At 41.4% G+C, this 14008-nt stretch overlaps 1 protein-coding gene across 1 annotated transcript in view; it reads right to left on the bottom strand.

Annotated features, from left to right (window-relative positions):
- Positions 1-5790: 5790 nt before the first annotated feature.
- scaf4a (SR-related CTD-associated factor 4a) overlaps positions 5791-14008 on the bottom strand; it is a 147567-nt gene continuing 139349 nt past the window's right edge. The window contains exon 20 of the mRNA XM_038802292.1: positions 5791-8327. Coding sequence (XP_038658220.1) covers positions 7465-8327 — 863 coding nt within the window. The 3' untranslated portion in view covers positions 5791-7464. The remainder of the gene's footprint in view (positions 8328-14008) is intronic.

Genomic DNA, 14008 nt, shown 5'->3' with positions numbered 1-14008 from the left:
TGTTCAAGTCTTTGGAGTATGGATTGAGCCAACGCTTTTCTGACTTGGAGGCAAGAGAACTATTACTGAGCCAGGAAAGACTGACTTGTGATACCGAGTCTCATCTGGGCAATGATAAATATTAAAGAAACTGGTTCACTGCTGGGACAGAGGTAAGAGGCAATCTTTCTAGGGGCTTGCAGTCCTCTATGTTAGATCTTTTGAAGTCAAAGTGTTTGTATCACAAACAGAATTCATTTTGCCTTGCTTTAAGGGCATATATCTTGCAGTTAATGTGGCCTTGTTAACTGCTTTAAAAAACAGCTGGTGGTTTCAAATTCTCCTACATTTGTCACATTCATATTCCTCATGGATTATTGTAAAGAGGAATAATGAATAACTAATGAAATCCTGTGCCGGACCACATACTCAGACTGTTGAAAATGTCGTAGGTTATCTACATTTGCAAAGGGGCAGCACAGCGGCGTAGTGGTTAGCACTGCTGCCTCACAGCGCCGAGGACCCAAATTTGATCCAGCCCGGGTCACTGTCTATGTGAGTTTGCACATTCTCCCCCATGCCTGCGTGGATCTCATTCCCACAACCCAAAGATGTGCAGGGTAGATGAATTGACCACGCTAAATTGCCCCTTGATTGGGAAAAAAAATGGAGTACTCTTAAATTTATTTTTAATAAATGACAAAAAAAATCTACATTTGCAAAGAGATGCCACTCGAGTGAAAGAAAGTAAAAACCAATATGTGTCACTTAGAGACGAGCTTTTAAAGTAGTCTTCATCTGTGCCCTGCTCTGTATTACACATTTCTCCAAAGTAGTATAAAAATTAATCTAATGAAAATGAAATGAAATGAAAATCGCTTATTGTCACGAGTAGGCTTCAATTAAGTTACTGTGAAAAGCCCCTAGTCGCCACATTCCGGCGAGGCTGGTACGGGAATGACCTACTGCTGCTCAAATCATTTATTGTTACTACATTTGTGTTGACATGAAATCTGCAGATGGAGGGAAAATGTAAAAGACTGTTTTAAAAAAACTGCCTTTATAGTGCCTTTCATGACCATCGGCCATCCCAAAACCAATGCAAGTACTTTTGAAGTTTCACTGTTGTAATGCAAGAAATTTGCTGCCAATTTATGCACAACTCCCACAATAATCAATGGCCAAATTTTCAATGTACGACTAAAATATGTGTGGGATCCTGTGGAAGTCCTGGCACACGGAACTGCATGGGAATTGCCCAGGAAGTTTCAACTTCCCAGGACCCTTGGCGAATGCCTCAAACTCTAAACTAGTCGGAGATTTGACAGATCAGTGGTACCTAACTGGCTGGTTACCCAGGAAATGTTAGACCACAAATGAATTCCCCTCATCCCCACTTCCTGATTCCCCAATGTGACTACCATTCTGACCCGTCTACCAACGTACCAATCTACCACCTCATCCAGTTACCCATTCATTAACATACAGACTGGACATTTAAACTTAGCATACAGCAACTAGTGCCATAAAAAGGAGCACATTCTGTCTTCCCCCAACTTTACTCTGCTCCAAAGGAGTTCTTTGAATGATGCGACACATTTATTTGGCAGCTGAGCCTGGAAGATCAGAAGAAATGCACAGCACTGTCAAGTCAGGAAGTTTTCAAGCACAACGGCAATCCATTTTTGCTGCTCAAAAGATCCGGGCCAACATGATAATGACCAGATAATATACTAGTGATCTATTAATGGTGTTGATTGAGGAATAAATAATTCACAAGATCAAAAAGTAAATTTTAGACGACATTTCCGAATTCTGACCCGAGTCTTATCCACACTTCAACAAACCATATCACAGCTCCACAGCATGTGAACATAAAGAACAATGAAGACAGAAACTTAAGCAGCACGATGCTTAGAATTTAAAATCATACATCATCCATAAGCTGCACAAATTCTCAACAGTGAATGGTAATCAGAGGTCTCCAAAAGGCATTCGCCAACAATTTATATTCATATAGTACCCAAAGAATATGTGAAGATCCAATGTGTTTCACTTCCAGGAACATTTTAAAACCAAGTATAACAACGAACCACATCAGGGTTATTAAGATGACCAAAGCTTGGCCAATGAGTTAGTTTTAAGAAAGGTCTTGAAAGAAGGAAAGTGAAGTAGAGAAGCAGAGAGATAAATGGAGGGGATTCCAGAACTTAAGACATAAGCAACTAAAGGCACAGGCACCAATGCTGAATCAATTATAATTGGAAGTGAAAGTGATCAGAATTAGAGAATTGCACGTATGTTAAGAGAGTTGTGGGACTGGGGGAGATTACAGAGATAGGGGAGGGGACTGCCATTGAGGCAATGAAAACAAGGCTGAGGATTTTAAAGTCAATTGCTTGACTGGGAGCCAATATATGCCAACACAGGGGTCGTGGGAAATGTCTCTTGCTGTGAGTTAAGATACAGACAGCTGAGTTTGGATGACAAGTATATGAGGGAGTTGAGACTAAAGGTAAAACGGTAAAGTCGCCATAGTCCCAGATGACCATAAGTTGCTTTCCCCTTGGAAGGGGAGAGCTGGCTGGTGGCGATTTAACCTGAGGATCACCACACCTCAGGCGAGTGGCAAGGTTGTGAAATCAGGGCCTGCATGAATGACTTCATCTAGTCCTGGAATTGAACCCGTGCTGTTAGCTTTGTTCTGCATCACAAACCAGCTGCCTGACCCATTAAGCTACCAGCCCTTGGTTTGTTAAAGATAACAAAGATATAAATATGGTTCAGCAGTGGATGCGCTAAGACAGGGGCAAAGTGAGGTCATGTTATATTGATGGAAATAGGTAGTCTTAATGATAGCATACTATTCTATTCCAGATATTCCTCCATATTTAGCCATTCTCAACATCCAACTTTTTGAAACTGAGTTGACAACTTTTCAACTTGTGAGGGCACTATGCAGACTTAACATAATATTTACTTTTAACTGTAAAATGGTACAACACTCGTGAAAATAAATGGCTTAAAAGATTTTCAAAATATGATGAAAATAAGTGGTGACTCCCTTTCATTTTACATTATTAAGTATTCGGACCAGAATTCTCCGGCCCTGCTGGCAAGCAACCCCGCCCGCGGGTTCCCTGCAGTTTGAAGTAGCTTCAATGGGAAATCCCATTGCCAGCGGCGAGAACAGAGAATCCCACCACCAGCGAATAGCGTGCTGCCTCCTGCTGCCAAGAAACACATGGTTGGGGGGCTGGAGAATCCTGGGCTCATTCAATCCCAATCCCTGCACCTCCACCCACTCCTTTCCCACAGTGGAGACCAAGAACCATGACTACATTTTGCATCAACTGCAACAACTGGCAATACAGCATTCATGCCAAACATCCTGCCATGCATATTAACAAGATCAAATCACTAAAAATACACAAGAGTTTCAGAAAATGACTGGTGAGAGCAGGATGGAGAATTTCTAAGAATTCTCCTTTTTCCCCCACTCTGACCCAGAATCAGATATTCTATAACAGTGGAAATACAAGTTAAAATCTCTCTCAATAGGGTATTATATTGAGTCAGACCTTTGAAAATGGTGTTAGGATAGAGGTGGTTTCAGGGAAGAGAGAAATGCAAGAATTTAGAAGACAAATCTTCAATTATAATTTAGGAAGCATAGTCCATGAACATGGTTTTGGTAAAAGAATAGTCGTTGGTTTAGATGTACACAGTGATTTGGCGATGTCCAGGGCAATGACTAAAATCACGAGTGTTCAAACAGTTCCTGAGTGCCAGAGTTACATAACTATTTCACACTATGTGAAAACTGTACTGGCACTCATGGCTTCGGCCAGAGTTTTCAACATGAGGATCATTTTAAGCAACTTACAGTAATGGAGGTAGTCTGAAAAGTAATCATCTTTCTTGGGATATAAACACAAGCATATCAAATAAGGAAAGATACACTGGTTATAGACATTGAAGAGCACACGTCAAAGATGCTTGTAGATCCAAGGTCGATACCACCATCAGGACCAAAAAGCCTTGTGTGATGCCAGGGAGATGAGAACAGGTGTACTAACAATAACATTTGCTAACAACACTTTCTATTTGAGTATGGCAGCCTACAGTTGCACTTCTGGATTAATAATCCAAAATAGAGAGCAAATCTCATTGCGGAAGAATTTGAATTCAGTTTTTTTTTTAAAAGCTGGTATTGGTCAAAGTGACCACAAAACAGTTGGATGCTATTGTTAAAAATCAACGAAATTATCTTCCTTTAATGAAGAAACACTTTTAAACCTGGTCTGATCAACGTGGCTTCCATACCAACATGGCTTACTTTGAACTAACCTCAGAAGTGGCCTAGTAAGGCACTTGTTTGCATCAAACCATTCAAGAGGTCCCAAAACCACCTCCTCAGAACAATAAATTTTGGTCTTACCAGTGATGTCCAAAAGAGAAAAACAGCAATGGAAGGGGCTCTTTGTTAAGAATCGTCAAAGTTAGCGTTAAAGAACAACGGCAAGGTCAGAATTCTCAGGACAGCTATCAACTGGATCATCAAAATGAAAAAGAGATGAAAGGAGAATTCATGTAAGTCTTAAAATATTGTTTTAGCAAAGGATTAAAATAAACTGATGGGGCAGGGAATAAAAACAGTAGTTGATGATTAACACGGTTACAATTAGATTTTTCAGTGGACTTACAGAAGTCACATGCAGAAATAAACTTTGCTGAAGATGTTCTAGACTGATCAAGCCACCAGACAGAATATACAAAAAACTTTTCAGGGGATGCAAAACAATACTGAATCTGGGAAAACCCTGTTGCTTATCTGCATACGTGCCACCCCGAGCAGTTTGAACAAGCCATGGCCAGAGATCTGACTAAGCAGGCTAGAGTTAAAGTCTCCAAACAGGAGGCCAATGCAATTGCAGGAACTGGTATCTGGTCTTTTCCAACCACAAGATGGAGCTCTGTTTTTGCAACACTCGTGACTGCAACATTTCTTTGCATGAAGCATCCTATCCTGTAAAACAGTAAACCATTATATAAAATCCTACTGTTGAACCCAAACCAGATAGAATGCTTGTGAAAATTGTGCAAAGTCACTGTAAAGTTTTTTTTGAAGGTGGCTTTGTAAGATTAAAACTCTATAGAAGCTATACATTGTTGAGTAAAACCTACAAAATATAAAACTATTATTACAAAACATGAGAAGTCAAAAATGTCCATTTTCCGAGTAACAAGAACAAACTGCTGTTGGAAGTAAATCGTCCAAGTAGGTTATGACACCAGCTTTTCATCTCTGGCAAATGAAAATGACATTCTACTAGCTGCATGCATATACAAACTTTAAATTTCCTCAAGTAGTATCTAGTTATGGAGCTGCAACCTAAATCTGGCAATCTCAGTCAGAGACAACACTATGTTGAATAGAACTGGCATTTATAAATTGCCTTTCATGTCTTAGGACACCCCAAAGTAATTTGCAATAAATTATGATGGTAATTAGTCCTGTTGTTTGGAAATGTGGAAGCCAATTTAGACACATGATCCCATGAATAACAATGAATGCATTGCCACAATCCATTTTTGGTTAGGTGGACTGTAGAAAAAATTATGGCCAGTACACCAGGAGCACTCCCAAGACAACACTCTCTCAATATTTCACGTAAGGTGGCAGCCTAGATTAGGTGTTCAAGATCTGAAGTGGGGCTTCAAACTACAACCTTAACTCAAGAGTTTTTACCCTAACCAAGGCTCGGTCTGAAATGGAAAAATTATAAATTTCTGAAACTGGAAGCAAAGTAGGTCGAAGAGGATTTCTACTGTTTATTATTTTTGTAAATGCATTCTTCATATCTGCTTTTACAATATTATAAATAGCAAACAGCAGAAATATTCCCTATTGATAAACCAAAGTAGAGGGAACTCTACTTTGTACTATAAGTGTGCCATACTTCACCTGGGGGCTGCAGATGTTAGTAGTGAGTCTCCCCCATAAGGAAGGGTTCCCTCAACAGTAATATCCATCACACCATTAGCATATAAAATCACAAAGAAAATATAAAAACAAACTTGTCAACATAACAGGAGAAAATGAACTACAGCATCTTCCAAGATCCATTCTGAATATAATGTGAGTACAGCAGTGTGATATCAACCTCGTAAAGGTACAAAGTCACCATGGTTTTCCGCTGGAAGTTTATGCTGCTTGAATAACCAAGACACCCAAGTTTTAATATTGCTTCCAAAACAAACATGAAACCCATTCCAAAGCAATTTATCAACATGTTTCACTGAATGAGCACATGCTTAATTCTGTGCGGCGTGGAAACTTGCTAAATGGATAGCAGCTTCGAATAAAATATATTTTGTTTAGGAGAAAAAATAACCATCTACTTCGCAATTTGAACGAAGCATTGACAGTTCAAACAGAATCCAGTGCAGAATCTCTTACTTTTGATAATGTTCCAAAATTAGATGGAAATAACTTCATACTTTCAGTGAGCCAAAATGTTGTCTTTTGTGTAAACAAGTGGGTGAATAATTTCCATGATATTTTTTTATGGTTAAAACAGTTACACAGCCATATATTAAATCTAACAACATTCATTAACCCAGCTGTAATATTGATGTCTATTTTTAGAACAGTAAACATGTGATACTCTTTTTACAACTACATTAGCATCCAAAACAGAAGAAAACAGGAAAACTGTTACTTTTAAGAAACAGTCTGTATTTAAGGGAAAAGAACAAATAAACTTTCAAGAAACGTTCTAAAACAAAGTATTGTTCAGACCATTTGTTTCCTGATCTTGAGTGGGCAACTTTATAAGTTTTCTATACATCACCAGTGAAATACACTAATATTTTATAATACACTTTGCAAAGCAATCTGTTTTGGGCTCTGGTTGGTTGTTCAAAAACAATTTCCATTTTTTTTTAAAAGAACGCATACTAATGAGAGTCTAATTTAGACTTGCTTCCCATATAGAAAATATCAAACTTTAGGGTGTTTCACAACCTTATTCTTCCATCCCAAGACATTCTTTTCTCCACAAGTCCGAGGAAGAATATCACACGCTCTAAAGTTTGTTAAGAAAATAGAGTTTATTAAAAACAAATCCCTAAGCTCAACTTTTGGAGGAGCTTTCACCGTTTGTTATCTTTTTAAATTAAAAAAGAATAGAAAGCACTTCTACCTTATGTCAAAGTTTTAAAAACGTACAGCAAAAATTTGATTTTTTTTTTTTCCTGGTCATTGGGTGTTCAGGCTTCGGAGTAAATTGTGTGGTCATTTTGATAACTGGGGAAGGCAAACAATTTGCTTAAAACTTTTAAAACTAGACAGGACTGTGGGATAGCAGAAGCAAATACTTTATACATCATTTTTTTTATACAACTCTAAAGCTTCATTGCACAATAATGTGGTGCATATATCAATTACCACCACATCATGTGTTTATTAATTAGTTTCTATCACTGAGCCCCATCAGCTGCACCTGAATCTTTTCTATCAGGTTGATTAGATGAGGTAGGCTCCAATTCCACCATCTCTGCCGCTTTCAAATTCATATTCGGTGAATCAGATTCTCCTGTAGCAGATTCGGGCACTGGGATCGCGTCCGACTGTTTCATTATTTCTTCCTGTGTGCTGCCATTAGATTCGTGGTGCTTTTCATTGCCCTCATCAGTGTCTTCAGGCTTTTCCTTTCCTCGCTGATCCATATCTCTATCCCTGTAACATTCCCTGTCTCGTGAATCACGTTCCCTATGTCCACTCGGTCGCCTATTTCTTTCTTCCGAGTCTCTGCTGTACCTGTCCCGCTCAGAGCTTCTTCTCCCCCATTCCCTTCTTTCACGCCCACCACTATGACGATCATGATCTCTTTCTTCATGACGATTTCCATACCGATCACGGTTATCGTTTTCATTTCGGTTTCCACCAAACGGACGATTTCTAAAATCAGATCGGCCAAAGCGTTGCTCTTGGTCTCGATCCCTTCCTGGAGGAAAGCCATGCCTGTCATTCCTAAATTGTCTTCCATCTCTATCCTCAGCCACTCCAGGGCGACCAAAAACATTCTGGGGTGGAAAGGGGCCTCGCATGGCATGAGGCGGAGGTACTCCAAACCCTCCTGGCCCTGGAGGTGGTGGACCTCTGTGTAATAAATGTGGTAGCAAGGGGCGTGGTGGAGCAACAGGAAACCTTTGCAGATGAGGTGGTGGAACTCCAGGGGGTCGCTGTAGTGGTATTAAACCAGGTCGCGCACCCAAAAGACCAGGACTTGGTGGCTGCACATTCATTAAGGGAGTATGCACAGCAGTTCCACTTTGATTCCCTGTAGATTAAACACAAAAGAAATACATTAAGTAAAATCATTAATTAACTTGTCTGCAGTTGAAAGAAAGACTGAAATTACCCAATGTTTCAACTTTGAACCTGTTGATATGAAAGTCTTCACTCCAATATTTTAGCAGAGGTAGTTCCCCAATTAAATGGGTTACCATCTCCAGAAAATAAGGTAAACATTTCACACAATATTAACTGTTCATACATTATTCTTACTGTAGGGTCAAAGTTTCCCACTTCCTCCAAGCTGCAAAAAACATTGAATATAAAAATGCCGTACAAAATCTATTTGTTAATGCCATTAGTCCAATACATTGATATTACATTGGAACAAAACATATTGAGCTCTGCTTTCCTCATCCTCTGAACATACCTATCCCCACACCCTATTCAATATATCTCAACTGTTTTGAAAGCAGTTAACAGGAAGACCATGCTGATATGAGGAAGCTGTTAAATGTACAAAAAGGCTGCAAAGACAAGGAAACAAATGAGCTTTGCATGTGGAGACAGAAAGGGAGAAACTAAAGGTGGGTTCGCAAACTTGTAAATTTGAATAGGAATGAATTTTACTGAAATTATTTATGACAATGTTGAGGGCAGTTTGGAGTACAGAAAGGCTGTACCCATTATATCTTGAGACATTTTAAGACAAGATACTCATCATTGTATTCAGCTGCTGTTCATATAATTAAGAATGGTTACAACAAAGAAGATTGTTCACCCTGTCGTTTCCATGCAGGTTCTCTGCGAAGAGTAATTTAGTTAGTCTCCCTCCTCTGACCTTCGCCTGTAGCCCAGCAAATCTGATCTCTTCAGCTAATTACTGAATTCCCCTTTGAAAGCCATGAATGGATCTGCCTGCACCACACACTCAGGCACTGCATTCCAGATTCTAAGCACTTGATGTACAAAAATATTTTTCTTCATGCTGCCTCTGGTCTATTTTCCAATCACATTATATTGGTATCCTTTGGTTCTCAATCCTTCCAGCAATGGGAACTTTCTCCCTATCTTCAATGTCCAGGCCCTTTATGATTTTGTTCAGAACGTACGAAGAGACTTTTTCTGCTACTTCCTGAACATCTCAGGAACGGTGAATGATATCCTACAATTCATTTAGTTGGACAATACTCTCAAAAACACTAATTTGCAATTTCTGAAGAAAAATAGAGGAAACATGAATTGAAATGAAATGAAAATCGCTTATTGTCACGAGTAGGCTTCAATGAAGTTACTGTGAAAAGCCACATTCCGGCGCCTGTTCGGGGAGGCTGATACGGGAATCGAACCGTGCTGCTGGCCTGCTTGGTCTGCTTTAAAAGCCAGCGATTTAGCTCAATGAGCTGAATCCAACATAATAACAAAAGTAACTTTGGCTACCATAGTTGTTACTAAACTAAACAAATATTTTGTAAATTGACATTGTCTTTCAAGAAGCATATGGAGCTTTCTTGCCATAATTTGGGACAATCGACTTATAGAATCGTAGAATTAGAGTTCAGAAGGAGGCCATTCGGCCCATCGAGTCTGCACCAGCCCTCGGAAAGAGCACACCACTTAAGCCCACATCACCACCCTATCCCCGTAACCCCACCTACTTGCTAGTAGAAAGATTGTGCCATAGGTTTTGAAATTAATGTAGTTTGATTGGAATGGGATATTGTATGAGACGGTTAATTCTTCCTTAGGTGAGGAGTAGTTCAAAAATTCAAAGGATTGGCTTTTCCTGGCCAGCCAGGAATGTTCATACCAAGCAAATTTTAGCCATGTGCTTTGATTTCCCATGGCAATAGATAGATCAGGAAAACTAGATGGCTGAGTCACATTATCATACAGTCTCTAATAGGATGGGAGATCTTTCACGTGTCAACTTCAAATATGTCGCCCTATTCTTTAAACAAAACTAAAATACTGCTGATAATACAGGTAATGTATCTGGGAGACTAGTTAGTGGCTGTGGAAATCAGGAACATGCACTGTGATCCGTGACTGGTTCAGATAATACAGAACTCAAATCTGGTACAGAATGGTAAACCATTACAAAGACCCATTGGGGAGCCAATTCACACAAGAGATTTCTTGTAAAGCCAACAACTTTCTCTTTCCATTTCACACCATTCAAACGAAAGAGAAAATGCTGGAAAATCTCAGTAGCTCTGGCAGCATCTGTAGGGAGAGAAAAGAGCTAACGTTTCGAGTCCGATGACTCTTTGTCAAAGCTAACGGACAGAGAAAGTGGGAAATATTTATACTGTGGAGTGAGAATGAAAGATGAGTGATTGCCACAGAAACCCAGGGAAACCGGGTGCCAAAGGCACAGAAAACAAGGGGAAAGAGTGCTAACTGCAATCTCCCCAGAGAGGACAAAAGATGTGAAAGGCCAAACAGCAGAGAAACTATCAGAGGGTGAACTGTAGATGTGGGGGGTGGAGGGGAAGGGGGAAGCAAGAGGAGAAAGGGTAAATCAAAGATGGTCATTCATCCAAAGCTATTTTTTGACCATTCAATACATGATTTAATAATGTACAATGAAAATTAGGAATACAATATAGGCTATAATAAAAATATCTATGTCAACTGGACCTTTGGCAGCATGACAAAAGGAAAGCCTGAGAAGTTGTTTGACTGCCACTAAACCAAAAATCATTACTTTTCCTTTGGGCCAGGGCATAACCAACCCACAAACAAAATTTTAAAAATAGGAAGGATCTTGGCCTCCATAGAAAATCAGATGCAGGTCTCATCTTTCCTACCTGCACTAAAATGGACATATACGGGAAACCCGTTCCAGTATTTAAACCCTGACTGGATAATTGTTACAAGCAGCGGAAGAATCAGAACCTCAGAATTCAGCCATTAATGCTTAGCACTACACCTAATCTAGCTCAGTTTACATGTTGCCAGTATCAAATGCCGACCGCTTGTACTCAGCCCCCATCCAATATGCTAGTGGAAGCATCAGCAGACTATTTTCATTTTTTTAGTATCTGCTTATAACACTTCAGGTGTAAGACATCAAATATGTAATTCCTCTCCAACCAAATTCAATGTCCACTTTGAACAGATCTCATGATCTCTGTAACAATTCGGGATTCTACCACCAGATTAATTCTACAGCAGCCATCAGCTAAACAGCCTTACATGGCAATGCAAATCAATCGACAGAACGATGAACCTACAGAGGGGTCATTTTGGTCTTACCAGACATTGAAGAGTTGGCCTGCAGTACTCTTACACCTGGTGTTACTGAGCTCCTCAGAGCCAATATCAATCGATGCCCAGCCTTTTAATGATTGAATAAAGCAACTTTCAGGGCTAGCCTTCTCAACAGCTAAACAGCCAATTGCCAAGGAGTGCTGAGCCATTTCTGGCACATTATCTATCCTGAAAAAGATACAGTCTGCAAGAGATTCAAATGGTTTGTCAGTATTCAGAGACAAACATCTCATTAACCTGTTGCAGATCTAATTTACATCACAACAGATTCTTGACTGTGCAGATGCTCATTTGAGCATACTGTATCAGCAACTGATCCTCTGTTTTTTTAAAAATTTAGATTAGCCAATTATTTTTTCCAATTAAGGGGCAATTTAGCATGGCCAATCCACCTACTCTGCACATTTTTGGGTTGTGGGGGCGAAACCCACGCAGACACGGGGAGAACGTGCAAACTCTACACGGACAGTGACCCAGAGCCGGGATCGAACCTGGGACCTCAGCACCATGAGGCGGTTGTACTAACCACTAGGCCACCGTGCTGCCTTATTGATCCTCTGTTGACCTTCAAATTCCACTTTAGGGGCTGATCTAATAATACATAGGAGGGGAGATCAATTGGGGAGTACGGAGTGAGGCACTGCATAGGGTAAACGAGACCTGCTCTTGTGCAACGATGCGCCTGATACAGTTTAAGGTGGTGCACAGGGTGCATATGACTCGGGCAAGAATGAGTGGGTTCTTTCAGGGGGTAGCAGATGAGTGTGAGAGGTATGGGCGGGGTTGCAAAGAATTGGGAAGGTTCCGGGTGGAAATATTTGTGGTCTTAGACAGGTTAGTGGAGGAGGAGGTGGACCTGGACCCTCTGGTGGCGATATCTGGCGTTTCAGAGAAGCCGGAGCTCATGGAGAGGAGGAAGGCCGATGTTGTGGCCTTCGCCTCTCTGATTGCACGGCGGCGAATTTTACTAGAGTGGTGGTTGGCATCGCCACTGGTGGTAGCGGCTTGGTTGGATGACTTGTACGACTTCCTGCAATTAGAGAAGATAAAGTACGAGTTATGGGGCTCTTCAGGGGGGGGGGGGGGGGGGGGGGGGGGGGGGGGGGTACAGAAGTAGCGCCACAGAACACAATGGAGAGTATACTCAACGTGACAAAGAGACTATGTGTCCATAAGGGCTGTGCGGTGGTCACTCTTATCGATACTGTCATGGACAGATGCATCTGTGGCAGGGGCGCTGGGGAGGAGGTCAAGTATGTTTTCCCCTCTTGGTGGCTCCATCACCACCAGACGCAGGCCCAGTCTTGCAGCTATGTTCTTTAGTACTCGACCAACTCGGTCTGTGGTGGTGCAAACCGAGCCACTCTTGGAAGTGGATATTAGAGTACTGCCCAGAGTACATTTTGTGCCCATGCCACTCTCAGTGCTTCTGTCAAGTTGCATGGAGGAGTAGTGATTCAGCAACTGATGGGGTCAGTATGTGATAATCAGCAGGCGGCTTCCCTGCCATGTTTTACCTGATGCCAGGAGACATCATGGTGTCTGGAGTCAATGTTGAGGATTCCCAGGGCAGCTCCCCCTCCCGACTGTATACCTCTGTGCTACCGCCACCTCTGCCGGGTCTGTCCTGCTGGTGGGATATGAGGTAGACAGTGGGAGCCTTTTTCCTTGGATGGTGATGTCTAGCACGAGGGGAGCTTTAAATTGAGGGGAGATAGATATAGGACAGATGTCAGAGGTAGGTCCTTTACTTAGAGTAGTATGGGCGTGGAATGCCCAGCCTGCAACAGTAGTGGACTCGCCAACACTAAGGGCATTCAAATGGTCATTGGATAGACATATGGACGATAAAGGAATAGTGTAGATGGGCTTTAGAGGGGTTCCACAGGTCGGCGCAACATCGAGGGCCGAAAGGCCTGTACTGCGCTGTTATGTTCTATGACGTATGTGATGGTGGTGATTGGGAAATTGATTGTAAGGTATGACTGTGTCAGGCTGTTTGTTTGACTAATCTCCCAATGTTGGCACAATCCCTAGATGCCACTGGGGAATACTTTGTAGGGTCGATAGAGCTGCGGTTGCTGATGGTTTCCAATGCTCAGATTGATGCTGGGTGGTCTGTCCAGCTTTGTTTCTTTTAATAGACTGTGTAGAGATTGGGCAGCATGGTAGCACAGTGGATAACACTGTGGCTTCACAGCACCAGGGTCCCAGGTTTGATTCCCCGCTGGGTCACTGTCTATGTGGAGTCTGCACATTCTCCCTGTGTCTGCGTGGGTTTCCTCCGGGTGCTCCGGTTTCCTCCCACTGTCCAAAGATGTGCAGGTTAGGTGGATTGGCCATGCTAAATTTCCCTTAGTGTGCAAAAAGGTTAGGAGGGGTTATTGGGTTACGGGGATAGGGTGGAAATGAGGGCAAGCGAAGGCTTAAGTGGGTCGGTGCAGACTCGAT

The sequence above is a fragment of the Scyliorhinus canicula genome, chromosome 7 (genome assembly GCF_902713615.1).
Source record: "Scyliorhinus canicula chromosome 7, sScyCan1.1, whole genome shotgun sequence".
NCBI classification, from domain to species: Eukaryota; Metazoa; Chordata; class Chondrichthyes; order Carcharhiniformes; family Scyliorhinidae; genus Scyliorhinus; species Scyliorhinus canicula.
This window is presented reverse-complemented; position numbering and strand designations above follow the sequence as displayed.